General features: G+C 36.0%; 1 protein-coding gene across 3 annotated transcripts in view; it reads left to right on the forward strand.

The window, feature by feature from the left end:
• Positions 1–14,183, forward strand: part of LOC139150538 (centrosomal protein of 170 kDa protein B-like) — a 146,774-nt gene that overhangs the window by 67,625 nt on the left and 64,966 nt on the right. For all 3 annotated transcript variants that reach the window (XM_070722970.1, XM_070722972.1, XM_070722971.1), the window contains exons 10-11: positions 2,146–2,278; positions 2,745–4,225. In XM_070722970.1, coding sequence (XP_070579071.1) covers positions 2,146–2,278; positions 2,745–4,225 — 1,614 coding nt within the window. The remainder of the gene's footprint in view (positions 1–2,145; positions 2,279–2,744; positions 4,226–14,183) is intronic.

A 14,183-nucleotide genomic window follows, 5' to 3' on the forward strand; every position in this document is an offset into this window, starting at 1 on the left:
TGTGCAGTCTTATATGTTAGGGCAATTTTGTGTGGACAGTTTAGCTATGATTTTTAGCTCACATTTGGTATACCAATGTGAGGTAATCGTATAAGCTGAATCAGTTCATTTGCATCCATTTGCATGTCTGTATGTATGTATGAATGTACGTATGTATGTATGTCCGTCCACGTCAAAAACAGCTAAACGGCAGAACCTACTGTCTTAGTATATGGTGTACAGGTGCACCTAGGGGTGGAGATGTGAATTTGTTCAAATGAACTTGTCAGTGTCAAAAATATGCAAATGAGGGGAAAAAACGAAAAACCCTGCAAATTGCTAAAAGTCTGTAACCGTTGGTCAGATAGGGTTGAAACTTGGTGTGCAGGTTCCTTTAAGTATTCTAAAGTAGGTGTGTAAAATTTGGGATGAAATTTGCATGTTTCTATTTTTCAGGTAATTTTTTCAGTTTTTAGTCAAAAAATGTTTAACTCTGAAACCACTCATCTGATTGCTTTGAAAGTTGGTATACATGTTCCTCAGGATGACCTCAGTCAAGTGTATACAAATTGAATTGAAATTTTCATATTTGTAATTTTGGGGCAATTTTCCAAATTTTTGGTCAAAATTTTTTTTATTCAAGAATAACTAATCTGATAGCTTTGATATTTGGTATACAAGTTACTAAGGTTGATCTAAATCAGTTTGATGAATATCGTGAAGATGTCTTGAATTTTATATTTTTGCTGAATTTTTTGGTTATTTTTCTTATTTTAAGTAAATTTCTTCTTCTCTGAAACCGCTAGCCAAATTGCTCTCAAATTTGGATTGGACGTTTGCAAGGGTGTTACCCTTCTAATTGTTGAAACTATTTTATTTATATATTACTGTTTTGGGGCAATTTTTGTCATTTTTGGTCAAAAAATCGTAAAGAATATTTTAATTTTAAAGCCCCTGGACAGGCAGCTTTTATATTTGGTGTACAGATGTCCAGGGATGACAATAGTCAGATATGTGGAAATTGTCCTGAAATATACAAATTTGTATTTTTAAGACAATTTTGTCATATTTGGTCAAGAAAACTTGTTCTCAAAATTACTTGTCTGATAGCTTTGTAATTTGGTACAAAAGTCCCGCGGGATGTTATTAGATAAATTTTCTGCTCAAAAGTGTTGGGAAACCCCCAAATAGTTATATTTTACGTAATTTTCTTTGGTGACCTTAAATGACCTACACCAACCAAGGATTTGTTGTGAGAGAGTTTTGAAGGCTGTGAACATAATTTTGTCATGTTTAATATCAATTTGTAGTAAAATTTGATCCTGAAAACAAAGCTGAGGTAAATTTTTTCAGTGCTAACCAATTTTTGCAACTTTTGCATGTAAGACACACAAGAACTGATGAGAAATTTGGATCCAGGAGAATTCCAGATGTCATAATCCCCCCCCCCCAGTGGAAGGAATTTCACTTTCTGTAACTGATTTAAGTGCTGTTTACATTTGAATGATAGCACTCATAGCATTAATTAAAACATCCCCAAAGTTGTAAATATACTGCCAGCTGGTCTTATGTAAACATGGTCAACCAAGGGGTGGAACATTTGATATTCAGGAGGGGGTAGGGGATAGAAGATTGATGAGGTAGCATTCCTGTTTAAAAGATCCCTTTATTTTTTCCCACTCTTTCCCCCCCCCTCTCCAACCTTTTCTTTTTGTCAAGCTTCTCTAGCTAATTTTTTGTTGACATATGTATGTAGGATCTGCTCGTCCCATTGCTATAGAAGTTGGTATGCATGTTTCTAAAGTTTACCTCCAGTACCTAAGTTGCAGACCTTACTTGCTTTTGTCATTCTTGTTTTTCTGGTTGATCTTTGGTACCCATACTGGTATGTACCAATTCTGATAAAATGTGAGCGACACCGTATAATTGCGGTATTTTTTATCAGTACTCGGGCAAAATGTCCACCAATCGTGTAGCTAAAATTAACATTACAGCAAGCCCTCATTCAACCCAAGTTTTGTAAGATTATGGCAAAAGCAGCATTGGTAAACCTATGACCACATTGATTATGTTTACGTAAGTTACCAGGCTCCCTGGCGAAGTTTAGCTGCCGTGTTGTTATGACAATAATTCTCACACTTAAAATGCTTTAATATTCATTTTCAGACACAAGGAATAAATGCTGCCTGCTCAACCCAGTCATCTGTCACATCTCAGTCAGTGACACCAGCAGGAAGTAAATTATCTGCCATAGAACTTTCAGAAAACCAGCATATAAAATCGCAGCCAAGTTCTAAAGGTAATCTGACAATATTTCATGGTATTGCAAAGGTATGAGAACATGCAATGTGATTTTATGCAAATAGTCACATCTCAAAAATGTGCAAAATGAGCTTGTAAATGTAATGGTCAAAAAATAAAAATTGTGGAACTTCAGGTCCAGTTTCTTTTATATATGATACTTGGTTGACTGGCAGGCAAAGAAAATTGGTCGTTGTATGTGTAATTAGCTGCATAAAAAGCACTCCAATGATTGGACTGAATTATCAGGTTTCCTTTTCTCCCTATGAATATGATATTCACAATTATCACTCAAGAAGGGCTGTTTTGAAAATAATGACACCTATTTTAACATAGACACCACACTGCACACTGATATGTGGCACTCATTGACTTCAGTACTTTTTGTTGCTAGCACTTATCATCCTATTAACTCTGCATGTATCACCATGGTATTGTTTACAGTGACATTTTTATCCATGCAGAGTCAAGAGATGGGAGATCCAGCAACAGTCCAGCACCATTTCAGCGGACACGTTCAATGAGAGGTAAACGTGTATTACCACAAACGCCTGGGTCTAGGAATTCGCCATTGGTGTTGTTAAGGACTGCGACACCAAGTGCCCAACAATTCCAATATGGCAGTGCCAGTGAAAGAGAAGATATCCCAGTTGCTGGTGACATTGTATCTCCTCCAGCAGTGACTTCTACAAAATCAGTTGCAAACAGAAAACTTGTCACTGACGATAATGTTATACACATTGAAGCAGACAAATGTTCTCCAGACAGAGAAACTACCATGACATCATCTGACGGTAAAGTGGTCAAAAAAGGAGATGAAAGTCCAGTTGAGGTCAGTTTTGCATCTTCATTTGACGACTACTCACAAAGATCATCTGAATTTGATATTGAATCAGATTTGGATACAGCTAGTACAGTTAGTCTTGTTGATGGAGATCCTGGCACAAGCAAGCAAAACAGTGCTCAAAAAACAGATTCAAAGATTAAGAAGAGCACTAGACACTTAACTCCTAAAAAGACCAGTAGTTCACAAGCCCAAAAATCTGAACAAAGGATGTCCAGTGATTCTGGTATCTGGAACAGATTATCAAGGCCAAATCGTCATAAAGTTCAAACAAAAGATGAAACTGTTGTTTCTGAAAACCAGAATAACAGCAGTAAATCAGAAACAAGACATGAGAGGAGAGCAAGTTACGGTGCTTCCTCCAGTCAATCTACCATAAGGAAAAGCAGAACATCTCCATCAATTGAGCCTCGAATGACAAGAACAACAGCTTTGCGCAAATCACGATTTGGGGACCAAGATAGTGGTAGTGAGTCAACAGACATTTCAGCGAGGTCAGAAAAAAATCAACCAAATACAAAGTCTAAAAAGAAACCAACAAAAGCACAAGCATTTAAGGAGCGACTTGCCAAATCAACACCCAGGATAGGTAATCGAACAAAACTTGGAGACACAGATTGGAAAAGTGAGACCAGTCTTGGAGGCATGATTTTACAAACACAACAAGGAAACACAACATCCTCTACTCAAAGCCTCAATGAAGTAGGCTCATCTCAAATTTTGAACTTAAGGACCTGTTCGGTTGATATGCTTCAGTCTGAAAGTAGACCAAGTGCATTCAAGCCTGTTCAAAAAACCAAAGATCAAGAAAGCTCCAAGAGTAAATCTGGGGGTAGATGGAGGAGATATGATAACTATGACAATTCTGTGTCAGATAGTGAATCTACTGTGAAACAAACTAGCTACAAAGGAGGGCGAGCTAGAAGATCTGTTGACTCTGTGTTAGGATCTGGGACTGATGATATGGCACATGCATATACTGGTAGTGGAAGGCATTCTGCTGAAATTGCAAGAATTTCAAGTACACTGGCTGATGATCTCGCTAAGCTAGCATCGTCAGTGGAAACAGAACCAAAAGGTCATCCAGCGGATAAAGATGGTGTGAGTGGATTTTTTTACTATTTTCATGAAGGAGATGACAGTTTTTGTTGAAAGGAATGGATATGCATATACATTTCCATACTTTCAAACTTAACTCAAGACGACTGCTTGTTAAGCTGCAATTTTGCCATTTATGTGGCAATGGCAGCTTAAAGGGGAACAACACCTTGAAAATAAGTATAACGGGATAAAAAATATGGTAAAAACTGAGCCGAAACATGTGCGTTTTATTTCACTTTCACTCATTGCAGCGCGGATCAGGGGCGGCTTCAAAATGGGCGGAAGTGACGTCATGACCTAGAGAAGGATTGCGAACCTCGTTGTCTGCTAATGGGTCAAAGTTCATAGCCCACAGACAATCAAACAAACAAACACCACGCCATTCAGATCGTTCAGAGACATCGACAAGGGCACGCTAACAAACGAAGATTCCATCGTAGGCTATATAGTGGCGCGGCACAACCAAAATTTTCATAACAATTGTGCATTTTGTGATAAAAGCATGAAATTTGGTATGAATGTAGATTATCATGATATAAATCAATTTGGATACCGAGCCACCACAGGTTGAGCCTCGTTCTGGTGTGGCGGCCATTTTAAAAATGGCGACCATCAGTCACTATAAAATTCCATAACTGCTGCTGTACGCATGATTCTGTGGGGAATAGTGGACGTATTTCCATCATTAATGCCCATTAAGATTACTATTTGCACTTTTATTGTTTTAAAATCAATTTGAATACCAAGCCCTTACGTGTAGAGCCTCGTTCTGGTGTGGCGGCCATTTTTAAACATTATAAGCGACCATCAATTACTGTAAAATCCCATAGTTGCTGTTCTACGGATGATTCTGTGGGGAATAGTGGATGTATTAACATCATATATGCATATTAAGATTGCTATTTGCACTTTTTTTTTGTTTCATCATTTCATTTTCTCAGAAAAGCAGGTTCTCTTAATAAAATCATTGACAATATGGCTGCCACAAGGTCAAAATGGACAATTCAAAATTGCCAAATTTTAATGTTCTTTTACTATGAGCAGCTGTTAGCTGTTCTGTGTAAGTAGACTCAGAAGGTACTGTTCAGAGTAAATTATTTTATTCCTATTTTTAATCGTTGACGCACCAGTTTTGACCATTTATAGGGTTGTAGCTGGTACGTGGGTATGTGTGCATCACAAGTGCGACACACTCACCAGGTTTTGCGAACTATTGGCCTAGATCTGCCCATGGCTGTGATTGGGAGTGTATGAATCGTCAGAGTGTAAGAACAGCCTGTCCCATGTCCTGCCAATGGATGGGGTGTTCTTGAGTACAAACGTTTAATATGTGCAATATTTTTACATTCTAATTATCGTTTCTAAACTTTATCATTGGCCAATGACGAGTTTTGCTTGGCGTTCTTGATCATCAGGCCTAACATTGAAAATTGTGCAGGGAATTTAACCCAATCTCTCACTTTTGTTCATCTACATTCATATGTAGGCCTACATACAAAAAAATAATAATATATACTATATAACAAATTCTAAAGTTTTAACGCTGAAAGCAATAACATTTTTGGGGAAAATCTCATATACACCCCAATAATTGTCAATTCTAGAGATTTTTCATTTAAAATTTGACCATGGGGAGAACACGATCGTATTTTTATATTATTTTTTTGATATATGTATTATGTTTTATACATTACTTTTCATAATTCATTTAACATAAAACTGATCTTGTGTAATTTGATATAAATTTAGTGATTTACAAATTACTTTTTAAGAGTTATTTAAATATAGATTCATGCCCATCATATTTTGAACATTGTATATTTTGGTACTAATTTCTTGATAGTACATACTTTTTAGCTCCCATAGCCATATGTATATATGGCAATGGAAGCTATTCTTATAGGCTAGGAAAATGTCTGTATGTATGTATGTCTGTATGTCTGTATGTCTGTGTGTCTGTATGTCTGTATGTCTGTATGTCTGTCCGTCAACATCAAAAACTCCAAAATCGCTGTACATTTCATCTTGATATTTGGTGTGTACATGGATGATGGGCTGTAGATGAGATTTTGTTCAAATGAAGTTGTCATTGCCAAAAATATGCAAATTAAGTGAAAAAATGTAAAAACAGTCAAAATTGAAAAAACTCAATAACCACTGAGCAGATTACATGAAAAATTAGCATGTAAGTACTTTGGGCTGACATGAAATGATTGTGCGCATCTTGGGTCAGTATCTTGGACTTGCTATTTTTCATGAATTTTTTTGTAATTTTCTCCCATTTTTGGTCAAAAAATCTCCTGCTCTGAAACCACCAGTCAGATTGATTTGAAACTTGGTATGGAAGTGCAAAGGAGTGACCTTTCCCAAATTTGGGCAAATCGTGGTGAAATTTGCATATTTTTAGTTTACACGTCCATAGACTCCCATGTATAAGGCAGATCTCCATAGACTCCCATGTATAAGGCCACAAAAAATAAAAATTTAGTTTCTCATCGTATTGATATTGCAAAAAGGATGCAGTGACACAATTTTTAGTCCCCACGGATGAAGTCCAGTGAGCTTATAGATTGGGTCATGTCCGTCTGTTCGTCCATCCGTGAGTCCATCCGTTCACGCAGATATCTCGGATATTTTGACAAAATGTCATGTGACCTTGATGACCTTTGATCTCAAATATACATATTTGTCCATAACTAAGTAACCACAAGTGCTACCACCCTTCATATATGGTATGATGGGACAGCTTATGACGCCACATATTGTACCTCATTAATTATGCACATATCTAATTTTGAGCGAGCCAATAGAGCTAGAGATCTGATTGTTGGTATATAGGGATAACTTAGCAAAACAATTTTTTTGACAAAATGTCACGTGACCTCGGTGACCTTTGACCTCAAATATACATATTTGTCCATAACTCAGTAACCACAAGTGCTACACCCTTCATGTATGGTATGATGGGACACCTTATGACGCCACATATTGTACCTCATTAATTATGCACATATCTAATTTTGAGCGAGCCAATAGAGCTGGATGTCTGATTTTTGGTATATAGGGATAACTTAGCCATACAATTTTTTTGACAAAATGTCACGTGACCTCGGTGACCTTTGACCTCAAATATACGTATTTGTCCATAACTCAGTAACCACAAGTGCTACACCCTTCATGTATGGTATGATGGGACAGCTTATGACGCCACATATTGTACCTCATTAATTATGCACATATCTAATTTTTGAGCGAGCCAATAGAGCTAGAGGTCTGATTTTTGGTATATAGGGATAACTTAGCAAAACAATTTTTTTGACAAAATGTCACGTGACCTCGGTGACCTTTGACCTCAAATATACATATTTGTCCATAACTCAGTAACCATAAGTGATACAGCCTTCATGTATGGTATGATGGGACACCTTATGACGCAACATATTGTACCTCATTAATTATGCACATATCTAATTTTGAGCGAGCCCATAGAGCTAGAGGTCTGATTTTTGGGTATATAGGGATAACTTAGCAAAACAATTTTTTTGACAAAATGTCATGTGACCTCGGTGACCTTTGACATCAAATATTCATAATTGTCCATAACTCAGTACCCACAAGTGCTACAGCCTTCATGTATGGTATGATGGGACAGCTTATGATGCCACATATTGTACCTCATTACTTATGCGCATATCTAATTTTGAGCGAGCCAATAGAGCTAGAGGTCTGATTTTTGGTATATAGGGATAACTTAGCAAAACAATTTTTTTGACAAAATGTCACGTGACCTCGGTGACCTTTGACTTCAAATATACATATTTTTCCGTAACTCGGTAACCACAAGTGCTACACCCTTCATGTTTGGTATGATTGGACACCTTATGACGCCACATACTGTACCTCAATAATTATGCGCATATCTCATTCTGAGCAAGCCAATAGAGCTGGATGTCTGATTTTTGGTATATAGGGATAACTATAGGAGAGAAATTTTTTGACTAAATGTCATGTGACCTTGATGACCTTTTACCTAAAATATATGTTTATGTCAATAAATAAGTAACCACAAGTGCTATGTCCTTTGTATTTAGTAGGATGGGAGACCTTATGACAACACACGCTTTACCTCATTAATTATGTACACATCTAATTCTGGGCAAGCGAATAGAGCTAGAGATCTGATTTTTTGGCATATAGGGATTAATTAGCAATATAATTTTTTTTTTCAAAATGTCATGTGACCTCGATGACCTTTGACCTTGATTATACATATATATGCATATCTCAGTAACCACAAGTTCTATACCCTCCAATTTTGATAGGATATTAGACCTTAAGATGTCACATCTTGTACCTCATTTATAATGCACATATGTATTTCTTGGCTGGCCAATACTGCTAGAGGTCTGATCTTTTTTCCCTATTTAGAACCATAACTTAGACATGCCTCATGTGTTTCAAATTGGGAACAACGACATAGACCTATGTGCCCATAGATCTCAACATATACACTCCAGTGATACTTCTTAATGACCACATTTTCCTGCCCCATCAAGACTAATACTCCTATTACAAGTGGGGACTATGTCATTGTAAATGACTTGTTGATTTAATGGTTGTATCACAGTATTCGATATATCTAATTCTGTATTTTTTCCATTTTATATTCTGAATAATTACATTAAACATATTTCACTGTCTCCAGTACATTTCATTTAAGTATTTTCACTTCATGCACTTTATCCCTTTCACATATGTTCAAATATCTGACCAGAGAACAAACACTAAATAGTCCAGGATGGGAGCTACAGTGTCATTGACGCTATTTTTTACCTTCTCGTGTCTATTTATAGACAGAGAAGGTATTAGAGTTGAAAACCAGTATGCTGGTGTCAACTACTTCCGTCTGTCAATACTTCCGTCTGTCAAGATCCGTTGACGTTATATGCCATTGTGATGGGTCATATCATAAACTGGTGCGGGTGTTCATGGTTCAGGTTGAGGTGTAGGAGAACGATTTTGAGCTGTGACAAAAATCAAAAGGGACTTAGCGGCATAGCCACAGTGTTACATGTAAGCCTTTCTCCAAGGTTCTTAGTTGACTACGATCTATTACAGACTACTGAGCTGACGTTAGGGGTACTCACTTTGTGTTTGCTCACCCTGTGTGCGCTAGTGTTTGGTACTGAGTTGCGTGGATATCCCCTCATGGCCTCCTGGATATGGGCCTGTTGCATAATCTGCAGATGATCATATAGCTCTGAGTCTGAAAACGGTCATTGTGTAAGCCTGTCGGCATTTTCCTTGCATTTTTTCTCATTTAACTTTGCAAAATATCGGCGAGTACCTCAATATTTCAAGATAACTCTTTCTTCCCAATCGTTTCCTTGAGTTTCAGAGTCATATGAACGAAAATGAGTGAAAGTTTTAGACAGGAAAATCGGACGTCGGCCATGTTCAATGTTTACAGTACAATCAGAAGTTTATGTGGAGGAAATAACTAACAAACACTATTCATGATGCCTGCCCTCTAGAGGCAGACCTTCCTATATGAAGTACAACATTTGATGCTTGTGGAAAGCTTGACCACACAAAGGAGCACTTTAACTTTTAGAAAATGACATAATGAATAAGAAGCTATTCTGAAAATGTCAAATACTGAGAAAAAATGCGCAAATATTCAAAATAAACAGGTTAACTGACTGGTCAGCTATAAAAAGCAATGAAAATGTTTATGATCAAAAGTTTTTGAGATGCGCACATTTTAACAAATACAGAAATTATTAACATTATAAATATAAGACCAAACTATTTTTTCAGGGATGGGACAGGCTGGAAATGAGGGGTGAGAGACAAAGGCACTCTTATGCTGCATGTGGATGCAGCCACACCATTTCATTTACAGCATACTTATTCACTGTGTTGTGTTCAAGTTCCATATTGTACTGACTGTCATACAAGGATAACATAAGCAAATCAAATTAAATTAGAAAAGGATCAATGCTGTTGTGTGGATTTTGCTGAACACGGCTGATTTTAATATTTCGCCTACATATTTGGTATTCGGCAAAGGCATATTTTGATGTAAAGTCAAAATTAACACTACATTGCTGACAATATGTGTTACCGTTTCTGTATGAACTTTATTTTTTTAAATTATAGAAAGTACTACGAACAGATTAACAATTATCGTGATGTCAACCCATGATTTTACATCACAAAGACTGTAATTCTGCCAATTTTTTTTATTTTTCAGTCATTTTATAAATTTTGCACTGAACAAGATGATTGAACAAATTGCAATGTTTGAATCTGTAAACTCAAAGAATAAAAATCCTTTGGTCACAGATTAAATTATTTTTTGAAAAGAAATTTACTCTTAAACACTTTTAGCATATATTCTTTACACGGTCATGTATTTCAAGGAAAATATGCCTATTAAAAACAGTAATTTCTTCAATTTCAATTTCTTTTGAATACTATGACAATTATCAGCCATGAGGTTTTACAAACACAAGACAAGATAAGCGTGTTCATCATTTCCACAGGACTCTTTGGAATATCCCTTAAAAACAGTTAAAAGTGACTTAAAATGATCACTTGGTGTACATTTAATTTACAGATGCCAGGTTGTGTATTTCACATGCACTCAGGTCAGTAGGGAAGTGCATCATTACTATTTTGGACTGTTAATTCTTATTTCTGAATTATTTAACCTTTTTTCCACACTGAACTATCTTTAGCCAGTTTATACTGTAGTTTTTGATTGATGTATTTAATCATCTTTTGGGTTCTTTGGGTCCATATCTCACCTCATGCCCCTACATCATCAACTATTTACCAATAACTCCAGGCCAACAACCAATTACCTGACCTGGCCACACATTAGAGAAGGTACAGCGTCATTGACGGTATTTTTATTCAAATGCAAAAACGCGGTACCATAGTCATTAAATTGTATTTCTCAACTTTCTTTCGTTTTAACAAACATGAAAGGCAGGAAAAGCAAAGCTCAAATACAATCCTACACTTTTGTCAGTGATGTCCGTGTTTGTCACTCAACGGACCTGTGCTTGCTTTTGCATGGCTAGTCAGCTGGCGAGTATTTTATTCCTTTCCACTTGACACATAAACTCAAGACCTAAGGGAGGTAGTGTTGGCTGGCTAATTATCTGATCAAATGTGATGTATTCCTTCTTTAATACAAATAGTGACACTCCAGTCAAGATTGAAACATAAATCTCAGAGATTTTACGTTGTTCAGTATTCACAATAAATAAATTGCACATTGAGTGACATACAATTACAGCAAAGTTGTTCCCAAATTTTGAACGTTTTGAACATGTCAGCCCTGCTAAATTGGAGCTACTTTGTAATGTATAGAACCAATAATTAGATCGACCACGTATCGGATACATGCTTTTAAACTACGGAACATCCTCTTGAACTTGAGTTGATTCTTAAAGATCATAAGCGATAATTACATCTGCTCAACATCGTATGGAAATATTTTACTGAAAAATGCCCAGCTAAACCTGAGCTAATTTATAAAATTAGAAACGATAATTAAATCGACTAAATATCGGATATATCTAGGAAAAGGTTGAAGAATGGCTAACTAAATTTCTGCTTATTTACGAAGTTTAGAAACTATTATCCATAGTTTTGTTAATGAAAAAAGCCTAGCTATCTGACATATATATGGAAAACTTTTGCAAATTTATGAAGTTTAGAAAAGATAATTAGAGCAGCTAAATATCAGATATATCTATAATATTTTGTCAATGAAGAGATTGCAGCTTTCTTACATATCTATACAAGTTTTTCTTCAGGAACGCCCAGATAAACTTAATGTAATGTATAATGATTAGAAACGAATATTGGATCAGGTTAACTGTTCCTAATTAGCTGTGCTTATCGTATAACGCTAGTTAAGTAGTTAAGCCAAATAGACTTTACATATACAGTTTAGCAAACAAAACTTATAAGGGCACAATGTTGCATCTTGCTCCTCAATCAGTTGGTTGTATAATTCAGTATAATGCCTTTCTTTTTCATCTCCTTTACAGCGGGTAGAACACACACCATGATTTAGTTTTCAAAAAATTGCTCTTCCAAAAACACTAAATTAGATTGTCCGATAAGAATTTTTAAGGTCGAATCTTACAAAGCAAACTTGAAACAAACTACTTCAATATGCGATGTTGATAATATTTTGAGATCATCCGTGACTATGATTTTGGCTGACTACTTTCATAAAGGCGTGTTTGGTAAAAAAATATATGTTTCAGGAAATTTGCCATATCTGGGTACCCCTCCAAATACGATCCCAATGGCTACTAAATCATATTATCTTTCCGTTAAAGGTTCATTTCATACTTTTGACATACGTCTGTTATAAACAAAAGTGATTTCATATAAGCATATTATTGCCTTCTGCATTATGCATAGCAACAAAACGGTAGAATGTAAGATAAGCCGTAATTTTCGATTTACTCTTGGGGTATTAGGTCAGTGTTTGTCCTATTTCATGAAAACTGTAAAGGATATTGCATATGACAGTGCGTCGCGTATTGCTCAGTGTCTGGGGCCCAGTTGTCGTTCGCTCCTGAAATTTTCGGAAATTTTGACGGTTTTCTTGGGTTCGCTGATAATATAATGGAAATAACAGACTCCGCTCTGACCATTAACGTTTATTTGTGGGCGCAGGCTCGAGAAAAGCCAAATTAACGGGCTTGGCAAGCCTCGCCCATTAATTTTTGCCTTTCCTCTCACCCTTGCCCACAAATAAACGTTAATGGACAGGGCGTCGCCCATTATTTCTATAATATATGATCTTAAAGAAGAATAACTCACTTAACTAATGATACTCCATAAACCAGGTTATGTATAAGTTAGGCTCGGCAGATGACGTAAACAAATACTGGTTTAACAAAAATATTAGTGAGTCTCAAAATCGTGATTTTAGAGTACCCTTCAAAACATGACTGTAATAGGTACTGCATCCCAATATTTTTTCGTTTAAAAGTCTGTTTGATATTTGTGATATGTCCCCGTAGCAAATAAAAGAGATTTCATACAAGGCATTGCCTATTGTTATGTCTAGGTAAAAGGGTTGTAGAGTTTGAAATAAGCAGTGACATTAATTTTCAATAAAGTTTGGAGTATGGGGTAAGTTTTGGTCATATTTTATAAAAACAGTGGAAGATATTGCATATTACAATATGTCAACTAAAAGAAGAATAGAATTACTTTCCAATGTTACCCTACAAGCCATGTTATGTTAAAATATAAGCTCAGCAGGTGACTCACAAAGAGGCACGCTCAACAAAAAAGATGCGATTTGCAAAACTTTGACTTAAGGTACGCTTCAAAACATGACCGTAACAGCCATTGCATCCCAATATTTTTGCTGTAAAAAGTATATTTCATATTTTGACATGTTCTTGTAGCAAATAAAACAGATCATACAAAGCATTGTCCTCTGTAATATGTCTAGGTACAAATTGGTAGAATTTGAGATAAGCAGTGTCAGTCATTTGTAATATAAGGTTTGGGGTATGGGGGCAAGTTTTGGTCATATTTTATAAAAACTCCGGAAGATGTTGCATATTACAATATGTCATCTGAAAGAAGAATAAAATTACTTTCCAATCTTTCACTATAAGCTATGTTATGTTAAAAATCAGCTCAGCAGATGACTTACAAGAAGACAGATTTAAGGAAAACGCATTCGAGTTGGCAGTACTGTGATTTTGCGGTACCCTTCAAAATATGACCGATAGAGCTATAGCATCCCAATATTTTTTCTGTCAAAGTCCATTTCACATGATTGACATGTAATGTCCCTGTATCAAGTAAAACAGATATCATAGATAGCATTGCCTTTTATTTTATGCCAAGGTAAAACATTTGTAGAATTTGAGATTAGCTATAATTTGCATTGCAAACTTTGAGG

This window comes from Ptychodera flava, chromosome 14, assembly GCF_041260155.1.
Source record: "Ptychodera flava strain L36383 chromosome 14, AS_Pfla_20210202, whole genome shotgun sequence".
NCBI lineage: Eukaryota > Metazoa > Hemichordata > Enteropneusta > Ptychoderidae > Ptychodera > Ptychodera flava.